Here is a 12,425-nt window from a genome sequence, read left to right on the forward strand (position 1 = left end):
AGGACTTTTGATTTATGTGAATGTGTTTGGTATTCCTTTAGTATTATATACATGCATGCTTGATAGCTACAGGTTTGTACCCTCCATACTTCTTAAGTTAAGCTCCCGTGTAGCTTAAGACATAGTGCAGAATGCATGCTGAACAAAAGTGGCAAGGTGGATATTTGCTGTATCAGTAGCCTACAATTTGCTGCTCGATTTCGGATTCATGCAGGTGAAAAGATTCGGGAACGGGATTGCCGTGGTACAAACATTTTGAACCTCCGGAAATACGATATCATCGAGGTACGTACATGTATTTAAGATGCGATGCTTTAAGATGTGAAGCAGGTGCTCACTCATACAAAGAACTTTAAGAAACATTTGGATTGAATTTGATACGATACTAAACTGATTCGTGAAGGAGCTCTGTGGCAAATACAGTATTTTCAAGGGTTAATGCCTTAAGATCTAGCCTATAGTGACTTAGTAAACTTAGTGACCTTACATATGTGGGTTCAGACAGAAACTTTACTCTATTCACTGTATTACCTTACATAATATTTGCATTAGATAATACACACATCTCATCCAGCCCATTTAAACTGTACATTTGTACCCACAGATCCCATCTAACAGGAAAAAAAAATACGGAGCAAAAAATTCTAGATCTAATCAACAACCTAAATTGGGCTTAGCGTGGTCGCCCCTCCATTTGACTTCTCACTTTTCCTCCTGCCCAAAATTTTAGAGGGTCTCCGCCAGTGGAAAATCTGCCCCTCATTATCTTCTGTCGCAAAAAGCCGTCCTCTTCTTCCTTTCGATTTCTTCTTTTTTTTCCATCGCCGATTCTCTCGACGACCACATCTCTTCCTATTCCTCCATCACTCACTCAAAGTCTTTACCTCTACCGTCAACATGATTATTTTCAGGGTAAGTCGTTATTTGCGACATCATCAAGCTGTCGGAACCCATTTCGCAAACATCTAGGTACTGACAACCCCTCCTCATGTAGGACGCTCTTACCGAGTCCAAGGACGAACTCCTGTCCGACTCCTTCAAGCTAAAGGAGGTCGACGGAGTCGCCTACGAGGCTGACTGCTCTATGATTGAGATCGGCGCTGTTTCTGTTGGTACGTATTCATCATCGGCCTCTTAGGCCATGTTTCGTTCAAGCAAAGATGTACCCAAATGCTGACGAAAATGCGTAGACACCGGTGCCAACGCTTCCGCCGAGGAGGCTGACGAGGGCATTGACGACTCTGCCCAGAAGGTGAACAACATCATTCACTCTTTCCGCCTGCAGCCGACCAGCTTCGACAAGGCCTCGTATCTCTCGTACCTCAAGGGTAAGATAAGACATTTCATTCCCATGCCAAGGCCTAAAGGAGCTTCAACTAATATTTGAATATAGGATACATGAAGAAGCTCGCCAAGCACCTTAAGGACAAGGGTGCTTCCGATGAGGAGGTCAAGGATTTCCAAACCAAGGCCTCAGGTTTCGCTAAGAAGATCGTGTCCAACTTCAAGGACTACGAGTTCTACACTGGCGAGTCCATGGATGTTGACGGAATGTGAGTACCTATACACTGTCTCTCCTCTCTTCGAACAAACCCATACTAAAAGTTATATCCTAGGGTTGTTCTCCTCAACTACCGTGAGGATGGTGTGACACCTTATGTCACCATCTGGAAGCACGGTTTGGATGAGATGAAGGTTTAAGGGCCTATTAATTAGGACACGAAAACCCATAATGAATACCACAAAACACGATCCATACCAAACGAGTCCACGTTTTTCTTTGTTTATAAAATGCGAATTTTAGGCTTTTTTACATAGATTCGTCTTTCTACGAACAGTACCCGGCGCATTAAGCAGCCGAAGCCTAAACAAAATGCGAATTTCTTGAGATACTCTTAGGAACAGACCCTTTTGATGGTATTGATATCCGATTTAACACTCTATGCTATTCCCAACGCCAGTGACCATGCAAACAATAAGTGGTACTTCGTAATTCTCACTAGTTAAACCTCGGTTTCGAAGCCATTGGTACAGGAGGCGGGCCGCTCGCCCCATTACTCGCCGTAGACAACTGAGGCTTCTTCGATGGCGGTGGAGGTGCAGGTTTCTTCTTCCCTATAACACCAGAGATTTGACTCATTGGCGACGTTGCCGTTGCCGGTCCCTGTCCGCCATCTCCCGCATCATTAAACCGCTGATTCAACCTATTCGCTGTACTTAATCCCGAAGCTACCTGATCCCCATGTCTCTGTTGGAAGTTATGTGCTGTCCCAGCAGCAGCCTTCGCGTCCGCAAATGAGACCGACGAAGGGTCTTTCTTGAAATTCGACGCCGTTCGTAGTGCTGCTTGCTTATCCGCCCATGACGTTCCCTGCATTGGCGTAGCCGTAGATTCTTGCTGTGAAGTTCCAGTGCCCAATTTAGAGAAACGACTCTGTAGCCCGCCAAGTCCATTCGATGGTTTCGGAGGCGATGCTGGGCGAGCCGGTGGTGGTGGTGGTGGACCTCCTCCTCCGATTCCGAATTCTGGGACTGATATTCCGGCTGCTCCTAGTCGGTCGACGGCGCCTTGGTTCAAGTAGCTTGGGGGTTGGCTACCGCCGGTTGAGATGGGGCTTTGTGTTTGTGCTGGAGAGGAGGTTCCGCTTCGTGGTGGGAGGCGAGGGGGTAGGGAGGGTGGACTGGCGGGTTTGATGGGGGATCGTGGGGGAGGGAGTGGTTCGCGTTTGTTGGGGCTGCTGTGTCGGAGGGGTGGGGGTGGGAGGTGGGTGGTTGATAGGCCTGTTGTGTTGAGGCGGTAGGGTTTTGGTTCGGTTGGTTGTTCTACTTGTGATTGATGTTGTTCCTGGATGCCGTAGGTTTGCCCGGCGTGGGATTGGTATTGTTGAGTAGTTGGGCTTGAAGTTTGGACGCTAGGACTTCCGCTTCCGCCGGTTGCAACATGCTTCGGTGGTGGGCCGAAGGACGAGGGATCGCGTAGTGAGGAGATCGGAGGGGCGGAATGGTTTGATGTCGAAGGTGATGAGGATTTGTCTCCTCTGCCGACGAGACCTTTCTAATGATAGCGTTAGCATACACTTAATAGTGGTTATTCCGGCGCGTCGTCAGTGTCTTACCACTTGGCCCTTTAACGAGGTCCCTTCTTTCTCGGGATGCCAGCCTTTCTTGACGATACCCTTCCAATCCGTCATCCTGGAGCTTCTTTTTCGCCTATGAGATTTGTTGACAGATAATCGTATGCATTGCCGTGTAGGACAAGATTGGAACTAGAATGGATCGACATCGTTTGTTGCACGATTCGTAATTGAAGTAGTCCACTTGTACTTGGATACATACGTGTAGAAGTGGTTCTAGGGATGACGTATGTGGGTTTGCAAAGCCACAGTATTTAGCTATAGGGGTAATCGTAGTTCCGGTGATTTTATTTATGAGAATCATGCATCTACCGTACATCATCAGAACTCCGTGACTCCGGGAGAGAAACTCCGGACGAAGATGCTTTCCTTTTCCTTTCCCACACAGGATTTCATAGAGCAACTCATTTTTCTAAGGAATTTATTTGGAAATATTTTTGATCGATGCGGGCCCATCACTCCACAGCCCCTCCAGTTTCCTAAATCGTCATGCCAGTGATATCTGCCTCTATCGGGCAGTGACATGCAGAGGAGTATCTCATCATAGTATTAGACTTCTCGGTTAATTGCAGAGATATGTTCGGTTGAGAGAACATATTCGCTATTGTGGGTGTTGGGAAATTCCTATACCCAGAAATGTCAGCTTACCAAGAGATCAATAGCGTCTACCTAGGTAATGGTCGTACTTATTGTCTTTGTACATATGCGTGAGGGAAAGACTGAAGTTGGATAAATCGAATATATCCACGAATTTGAACTGGAACATTCCGAATCTATTATCCTTGCACACCAAGTATTCTGTGCTATAGTTGTTCGTGGGCCCCTGTGTTCGTGTGATGCCGTCCCATTGCCAGTAATCCTGACAAGTGCAGGATTGGTTCGCATTGGGGTCGTCCCAGTTGACTAGAATAGGAGTTGAAGTCAGAAAGGATAAAATCAGAACTATCTATATGCAACTCACAGTTGATCGAACATCCAAACATTGGAGGACTCTTGTTTCCCTTATTGCATTCGACATGCATATTTGTGAGGTTGAAAGGTTCGAGTTGGAATTGGGCTAACTCTACGGGTTTATCAATTACGGCTCGATCGCTAATAGCGTCTTGAAGAAATGAGGGCCTGGCAACTGCATAGCTAATAGCGAGAGAAATGATGAGTAGGGCTTGCATCGTGGGTTGTGTGGGCTAGCGATGAGCTCTGGGGAGGCGGAGACAGGCCTTCAAGTTGTACCTAAGAGATTCAATAACTTCCCAGGCAGAACGATACAGACTATTTTAATGTATATTCAGTGGACGCCATGATAGAGCACCCGTCGAAGATATATATACTATCATTTCACCACTGCTTGGCTCATCAACTCTTGGTGGCAGTGCCAACGGTAGAAATCGCACGTATGCCTCGTATAACGGTTAAAATTACACAAAGTTTTCGGCCTTGAGAACCACGAGGTTGGCATGCGAGTAGCCGGCATCTTGCCTGGATAATTTGTACACGCATGAAAGAGACATTGATTCAATTTAGATCCCTCCTTGGTATTGGTTCTAGACCTGTGCTTGTACAACAAAAGCATACTATTCAACCAAGATAACTATCTCGATGTTCACTTCGGCTATCGAAAAAGCTAGATACCATAAATTTATAGGTGACGGATCTCGCTTCTGCGGTGTGTTGTTTGGAGGAGCACTCATCGTGGAACTGTGCAGGACCATAGCAAAGGGGGATTAAGTTACTCAAGTATGTGAAGTGAGATAGAACTGTGTGAAGAGTCCCAAAACTAGATCGAAAACGAAGAAAATAGAAGAGAGGCATCGCCTCTTTTGAACAAAGCACGTCACCGCAGCCTAGCATATGGAGTTACACGAATCCTCGGCTAACCGCCGTTGGATGTCATTTTTGTCATCCGAGATCTCCTTTTCATACTGAAGCGGTCAACTACTCCATGTTCATTCCTGGCTTATGCTAATTTGGGAACGAGGACAATTTGACCGCTTCATGTCGTGTCCCCCTTCGGCCTGCGGCTACACTCTACATCACGCGGGACGAATGTAGGCAACCTTTCAATATCGCCTACTCCGAGGTCAGATGCATGCGGAAGTTCTCCGATACTAGGAAAAATTCCCCGTTAGGGGTATCTTGAGCTACCTATCACTAACCCCCATATTGTGTCTCCAGCTCCCTCTTGTGCTAGACTATTCGGCGTAACTCGTAGGTCCCAGGCATAATCACATCTTCATTGGTACTTCTAGGCTTCTCTAGGCATGTTTGTATGTCGCTCCGGTAAACGTTGCACAAATCTAGGCATTCGATCGTTTGTCATGAGTTGAATCCCGTTTCGATTCGCTGCTAGTAGTAAGACAACCTTTCTTGTATCATATGATTCGATTCGCAAGAGCAAACATATAATTTGCTAACAATAAGTTAATCGTCGGGGGTTGTTCGATGCTCTACTCAAGAATTGATACCTCCAACGTTATTGTTTGAAGAGACCGATAGACCTAAGCCACCACGACATAGGTCGCGCGAGAAATTCGTTTAGAAAGTTTTTCCTCGTCTGAGTTAGACCCCAGGAAAATGACCAAATGTGACGTATGATTATACGGTAGCTACCGACGTCTATTGATAGTATTGACTTCAATACACGGATGCTAACTGGAGGTAATAGCACCGAAACATATTCAAGGCACGGTGGTCAGAATAATTAGAGATGGCTCGGTGAGGATAGATGCTGTCTGCGCTCAATTCGAGTATCCCCATATAGCTACTGACGCCTCATCTAATATGATCGTAATTGAGTACCGAGGAAGGAATCTTCTTCACATGCGATTAAATAACACGAACTATGACCGAAAACCGCAAATTAGCACAAGCTCTTCTTTGGATATCGGTAATGGGGGCTATTGGAATTCAATTTGGGAGTGGGTGTATAGTGGCAGTGTAAAGAGTTGTGGGTTATATACCGTAATTTTGGCCTAAGAGCTAGCCGGAGTTATTTCAGCACCGAGGGAGATCTGCGGATGTACAAAAGCCTATTTTGCTGTAGGTAGTCTCGTGTTGAGAGATTTGAACATATGATTGGTGGAGGCTTTGAAGAGACGCCTCACGCCTTTTTTTCATTGTGAAGGGGCTCTTGTCTCGGTGGTTAAGATAGACTCAAGTAACGTTAAGTTCTCCTACCCATGGGGGCCTTAGACGGGCCGAAGCGAAGAAAGAAGATCCATGGTTAATGATTACATTTTTATTATAACAGAGTGCAATATTCTAACAACCAATCCATCGTAGGCAAAGACCCAATGACGTATTTTAGATGGGTGAGCAAAGAATTTAAACGACCCCTGGATCAAATCTTACAAGTCAGATCTATAAATAGAACAATGCAGAGGGGAAGACTGGGACTAGCGCCTAATGAACCCCACTCACATTGTCCTACCCGAGTACCCTTAGACTTCCCCCATTGCTCCCCCAATTGCTCTGTAGTAGGATTTCTTACACGTAAATTACAAAAGTAAATACTTCTTTTTATTACCTATTAGTCAGCAAATGGTAGATGGGGGCTATATGCAGAGAACAAGCTACAGAAGAAGCGAATTGAATGTATAGTCGTAGGCAATGTAACTCGAAGTTAACTTAGAAGCCTTGATGCTTGTTTCTTTGCTAATGCGACTATACAAAGTACTAAACTATTACCGTCTTCAAGAGTGGATCGGCGACTTGGAAAAAAAACAAGAATAAGATATGCAAATGCGGTCTGATGTGAGAGGGATGTATCCCGAGGAGACCAATCAACTGTTGATTGGGGTTTCTCATCTTACACCTGTTCTTATCGGAATAGTTTAGAAATGATGTTGTGGCTGATACTGTCTGCTTTTGCTCTATGCGGTCTTTTCTCGCGCTGGGTAGAGCGTGGATCGACAGAGGGGTTAGTTTATAGAGATTTTCAAAGTCGCTTAACTCAACAAAAGCAAAAGTAAGAGAAGGTAGTAAGTAAGTACTTAAATGTACCTCCCTACCTAGGTGAATAGGCTTCTAATTACCGTACTTAATTAGGTAATATTCGTATATAAACACACCTTTAACTCATCCATGGCTTAGATAATTACATTGATGGTAAGGCATTTCCACTTATAGTTAGGCTGGGTAGGGCTGGGTAGGGTGCTTATAATGTAGTAATTTTTGATTAGGTAGGTACCTAAGCTACTAGGCAATTACTACCAACGTGTATAGGGAAAGAAGGACTCAGAGACGGGAAGGATAAGGAGAGAGAGTTTGGTAGAACGAGTGGAAACTGCCTATTGTAGAAAGCGCTATCACCAATCTGCCTTTCTTTTTCCCTTTAGGCATTTAGGATTAGAATTTGAGTTTCTAGTTTGATTACTACTGGCTACATGATACGATTTCTTATTTTTTTTTCTTCCCTCACGAATTTTCAAATTCCACGCTACTTATGCTACATATTTACATACTAAGGATTCTTTTGTTGTCAGCCTCTTCTCTAGACCCTCTTGGCGCTTTGTATATGTCGGTCTGCCCCATTTAGGTTATTTACCTCTTATTAATCTACTAATCCACTGTCTATCATCTGTTTGCTCTTTGTATGCTATCAGGGTTAGCAACGTTGAAATCTCTTTCTTTTAGCCCTATACCTAGTAACCCTGTCCTGGGCGCCCAAAGCAAGCTCCTTGTCAATTTTATGTCAGGTCAGGTCAGGTCGGGTCTTTTTCTTAACGCGCAGGTTTCGACGCCGATCGCGATTCGCGCAACCTATTGGGACTCGCGATAGCTCCGTCATCTGAGCCTGTCCTAGTCGAGAGGGGAGAAACGGCTGAACTCGATTATATTCTGAAACCTTACCCGTTTTAATATCTACATGAACGACCGCGGTATCATACCAAGTTCATCTTATCTTTTACGACGACCGCAGTTTACTTACGCTATAATTCATTCCCTTCCCCCCTGCTTCTTAGCTGTTAGCCGTTCGCCAAGCCAAGAAGCGGCAGCGGTAGCAGCAGTACGACCGAAGTAACTAGAGCAAAAAGCGGGAGAAGAAACATCGTCAGCACAGCCCCCCCACAAAGCGGGAATCCCTGCAACTGTAGGTAGCTTAGAGGGGTGCATAGTGTGAGGGCGCGCGAATCCAATCCCCCGGTGGTGCCCAGTAGTTTCAATCAGAATCAGCATAGGACGGGACGGGACGGTACATACCTGTCTACACCTCGAGCGCCAGAAATAAGCCAGATCGTTCTAATCTATCAAATCCTAATTTCCTGCACAAACTGTACAAGCCGGTCAACGTTGGCCATTCCTGTGCCCTTGCCTCGCGCTCTTGGGTTACCTAACCTACCTACTTGTCCGGACTCGCGGCTGTGCGAAAGACAAAAAAAGGCACTGAGTGAGAGAGCGCGCGCCTGAGATTATAGCGCCCAATTCCGTTAGGTTAGGGAAAAGAAAACTGACAATAGTACCATTATGCCCTCCTTCGGTCGCATTGGCAAGCATAGCAATCGTTCCCAGCATAACCTGGTCGAGCAACAGCAACAGCAGCAACTACAACAACAACAACAACATCACCACCTTCTTCAGCAGCAGCAACAACAACAGCAGCAGCATCATCAACAGCAAATTTCGGCTCATCAACAGCAGGCGGCGGGGAGTGGAGCTCCTGCACCGCCCCAGCGTCCTCGTCAACAGCAAGTCAGTACTACTGCTACTACTACTTCCACTGCTACTCCTATCTCTTCACCTGCACCCGGACCTGCAATAGCATCTGGCGGCCCCTTAAACCTTGGAGGTCGTCGACCATCAGGTGCTGGTATTCCCGTTTCCGCGACTGGTCCCGTATCTGTGCCTATACCGGTCCCGGAGTCTAACACCACACCACCATCAGCCTCAACAATCGGCCTCGGCTCTACTGAGTCTTTTCACCAGCAAACATCACCAGCTCAACACCAAGCCGATACTAGGACCACCCAACCACAACTACAACAACAAACTTCGCATAGCTCATCGCATCAGCATCATCACCCAAATCAGAATTCGCACGCACACCACCATCAATTAAGTGGGCAGCAACAAAGCCAGCACGGACAGCCCTTAGAGGCGTTCGCAAACAATCCCAATAATTTACCCACTAATACTTTACCCCTCAATCAAGCTGCTTACAGTGCGCGACAGCAACAACAGCAGCAGCAGCAGCAGCAACAACAACCCCACGATAATTTTGCCGAATTAGTCTCCCGCTCTCAATCTGCAAGACATTCCCAATTAAATCCTTTGCAGACACACCAAATATTTGGTCTCGCTTCTAACTCGGTCGACAACTTACCTCAGACCGTTTCTTCTCCCGTTGCCCCTCCAAACCAGCCATCCGTACCACCAGTTCCCGCCCCCACTGAGACTAAACGATCTGCTCGGAAGCTGATCAAGAATTTCATTGCTGGATCTTCTTCGTCTGCTAGTCGGCCCACCTCGGACCATTACCAGGACGCCGCCTACGACAACGGCTCTGGCTTGAGCCGCCGACCATCCAAGAGGGCGAGCAACACGCCTGTTGTTAGAGGGGTTCCTTTGTTGGCGCGGACTATCGACCATCCCGATTGGGTTCCTCCTCAAAGTACAAGCTCGCGCAGCCACCACTCGCCAGTCCAACCTGTATGCGATCTTGACGACCCCTACTATAATACCGCCCCTTCTAACCAAGAAATGTTTTTACAGAACCACACAGATCCAGTCCAGACTACTATAAGACAAGTCCCCACCGACGCCGACGCCGACGCCGACAACTCGCCCTACGCCCGTGAAGACCTCGCCTTCCATCAACAGCAGGCTATCGTCCAGCACCAAGCTCATCTACAAGCCCAAGCCCAGGCTCAAGCCCAAGCCCAAGCGGAGCAGCAGCAGCTATACGGAGGTCAGATCGTTGTCGACCCTTCCCAGAACCAGTACCAGTACGCACCCGGCTACGAGCAATATCAGGCAGGAACTCGTCGGCCATCTCTATTCACTAGCGGACATCTTAGTGCGGCAAGCTCGCAGCCGCCTAACCCAGAAACCGTTTCGCAGGTGTCACATGAGTCGCCTGAGCCCGATACGGATCAACACCAGCAACAACAACCACCTGTCGGCTCGCAGTCTGCACAGGATTCACCCGCCGTGAGTTTCGCGCAAGAGCTACAGAACTCACAGAACCAGCAGCAAGCTCCGACGTCAACGGGCCAGAACCAAAATATGGCACCGCCGCCGCCTGGAGGAACTGTACAAAGTCGTAGATCGGGTGATCACGAAAAACAGATGCGATCCGTTGAACCTCCTCCAGGCCCTCCACCTGGTTATAGGCACAGCCAAGGACCTATGAACGCAATGAACCCCCTACCGCCCACACCAGGTGCATCTGGTACACCACAGAATTACCGTGCCAGTGGTGTACAAGAAGGGCCCCGATTTGATGGACCTCCCCCCGAGGGCGGTCGAAATAGTCCCCAACAACCAGCAAATGCAGAGAGGGAGGCTGAGCCGGATAAGCAGTTTAAAGACCTATGTAGGAGACCCTCCCATGTCTAATGAGCAGGTTACTAACCCCGTCCCTAGTAACTAAGTATAAGAATGTCAAGAGACTCTACTTCGACGGCAAGGCCCAGATCGAACAGTTAACTTCCCAAGTTGAGCAATTGCAAAATGCGGTTGCAAACCAGAGAATGTCGCAGTCGCGAACGGCCCTTGACGATAACGAATATTCCACCAGATTTAACCGACTCAATGGCGCGATAAACAACTTGTCTTTCAACATTCGTAAAGACTGGAAAACGCTACCTGGTTGGATCGAGAGGTATGTTAGCCCGGAAGCGATCAAAACGGGCAAGCAAGAGATGACTGCAGTTGGACGGGCCGTCATCGTCCGGTGGATAGTAGAAGAAATCTTTAACAAGTGCTTCCATCCCTCGCTCGACTTTCATCTAAGCTCCCATTTGAAGCAAATAGAGCAGAACATTCGCAGATTTTCATACACGCTAAACAGCCAGGAAGAATACGATGCATTGACGGCAAAGGTTGTAAACTGGCGAATGGCTACTCTAGAAGGTCTCCAGCATATGCTTCAGGCACCCGAAAGCGGCGATTATCGGGTTGAATTTACCAAAATGGCTACTAATAATCTCACGGCGACTTTGTACCAGTATCTTACAGACCCGCCTCCGGCCGGCGTTGACGGTAGCGCATCGATGATTGTTGAATTGGCAGTGGGTATTGCGGCTAACCTTCCCTTGGAAAGCCGAGACGTAGCTATTACGTATCCCTTGCCTGGAGATCCTATACAACCCGACATCATGGAACCGGAAAAATCGGGATTACCCCCGCTACCAGACCCAGCGGAGGATACCGAGGAAGGGACCGACAAAGAAAGCGACAAGGCTTCGGCGTCGACATCAACAAAACGAGAGAAGACAAAAAGCGGTATGTTAACAATGCTCGCCGGGACCTACCCCGCGAGTAGGAAAGGTAGCGCGGCTTCAGTTCTTACTGACACGACAACATCGGCAGCAGCGGCGGCGCCGCCACCCCCAAAAGATGCCAGCAAGGTCCGGTTTGCGGGTTTCGTAGCAGTCGAAGTGCGAGGACGCCAGGTCTTGATGAAGGCTCCGGTATGGACTTTAGGTTGAAGGTGCTGCTCCTAAGTATTAGATGCTTAGTAGGGCTCGTGGCTCCGTTGCTTCATGGATAACATACCTAATTCGTTTCTCTTTTCCGCTTATAAAAAGGTTCGATGATTTAAAATATTACCCCTGAAGGAAGTGGGATAGGAGGAATAGGAGGCTTTGGGCTTTGAACGTTGTAGTCGATACCCCCCCAGCATAGAGGAGAATCGATTGCGTATTGTGGACGAGCTAAGCATCTAGTTAGTGAGGTATGAGATGAATTATGACGGGGTTGTACGTGGGGGAGATAGTTGACCTTCTCGTTGAACATATTTTAAAATACCTACCTATATATCCCCAAGAATTCTGCTTCCCGAACTCATAACGATTACCTATGCTGTTAACATTTCACTTGTGCAAGTCACGATTAAACACTAAGACATAATAGCTTAAAACTTGACTTGACCTAGTAAGTTACGAAGTAGGCGATGGAAGCGGTAGAAAAAGGCAGGGCAAATTTATTATGGTACAACCTCCAGCGCGCACGACGATGAAAAAAAGACTCCCTGATCAAACACAATCCCGGAAAAAAAAAACTCCTCTCGCCCTCCCCCCGCCGGGACCTGTTATGCACGCACGCCTTCACTCCTTGGGGCCAAACCTCAGA

The 12,425-nt window shown here is 47.3% G+C and overlaps 4 protein-coding genes across 4 annotated transcripts; 2 read left to right on the plus strand and 2 right to left on the minus strand.

Annotated features, from left to right (window-relative positions):
- The first annotated feature begins 578 nt into the window (after positions 1-578).
- On the plus strand, positions 579-1,943 carry F4822DRAFT_385187 (translationally-controlled tumor protein). The gene is made up of 5 exons (XM_051456610.1): positions 579-912; positions 995-1,112; positions 1,191-1,328; positions 1,394-1,553; positions 1,617-1,943. Exons 1-5 carry the CDS (start codon positions 898-900, stop codon positions 1,699-1,701), a joined length of 516 nt encoding a protein of 171 aa, XP_051319371.1. The 5' UTR covers positions 579-897; the 3' UTR covers positions 1,702-1,943.
- Positions 1,944-3,329, minus strand: F4822DRAFT_385189 (uncharacterized protein; the record flags this gene model as incomplete). Its single annotated transcript, XM_051456611.1, has 2 exons — positions 3,117-3,329; positions 1,944-3,055 (listed from the first exon to the last, which is right to left on the minus strand). Coding segments are annotated over exons 1-2 (1,127 nt in total), but the record flags the coding sequence as incomplete, so codon positions are not given.
- Positions 3,330-3,613: 284 nt separating this feature from the next.
- F4822DRAFT_424069 (uncharacterized protein) lies at positions 3,614-4,303 on the minus strand (the record flags this gene model as incomplete). Its single annotated transcript, XM_051460086.1, has 3 exons — positions 3,614-3,758; positions 3,821-4,037; positions 4,096-4,303. The coding sequence occupies 3 exons, from the start codon at positions 4,301-4,303 to the stop codon at positions 3,614-3,616; spliced, it is 570 nt and encodes a 189-aa protein (XP_051319373.1).
- Positions 4,304-8,597: 4,294 nt separating this feature from the next.
- F4822DRAFT_424070 (uncharacterized protein) lies at positions 8,598-11,782 on the plus strand (the record flags this gene model as incomplete). Its single annotated transcript, XM_051460087.1, has 2 exons — positions 8,598-10,665; positions 10,716-11,782. The coding sequence occupies 2 exons, from the start codon at positions 8,598-8,600 to the stop codon at positions 11,780-11,782; spliced, it is 3,135 nt and encodes a 1,044-aa protein (XP_051319374.1).
- Positions 11,783-12,425: the final 643 nt, after the last annotated feature.

This window comes from Hypoxylon trugodes (assembly GCF_022578975.1).
Source record: "Hypoxylon trugodes strain CBS 135444 unplaced genomic scaffold F4822scaffold_1, whole genome shotgun sequence".
Classification (NCBI taxonomy): Eukaryota; Fungi; Ascomycota; class Sordariomycetes; order Xylariales; family Hypoxylaceae; genus Hypoxylon; species Hypoxylon trugodes.

Coding starts and splice junctions, on each gene's coding strand:
- F4822DRAFT_385187 (XM_051456610.1), top strand. Junction 1,113..1,190: donor GATCGGCGCTGTTTCTGTTG/GTACGTATTCAT, acceptor GAAAATGCGTAG/ACACCGGTGCCAACGCTTCC. Junction 1,329..1,393: donor GTATCTCTCGTACCTCAAGG/GTAAGATAAGAC, acceptor ATTTGAATATAG/GATACATGAAGAAGCTCGCC.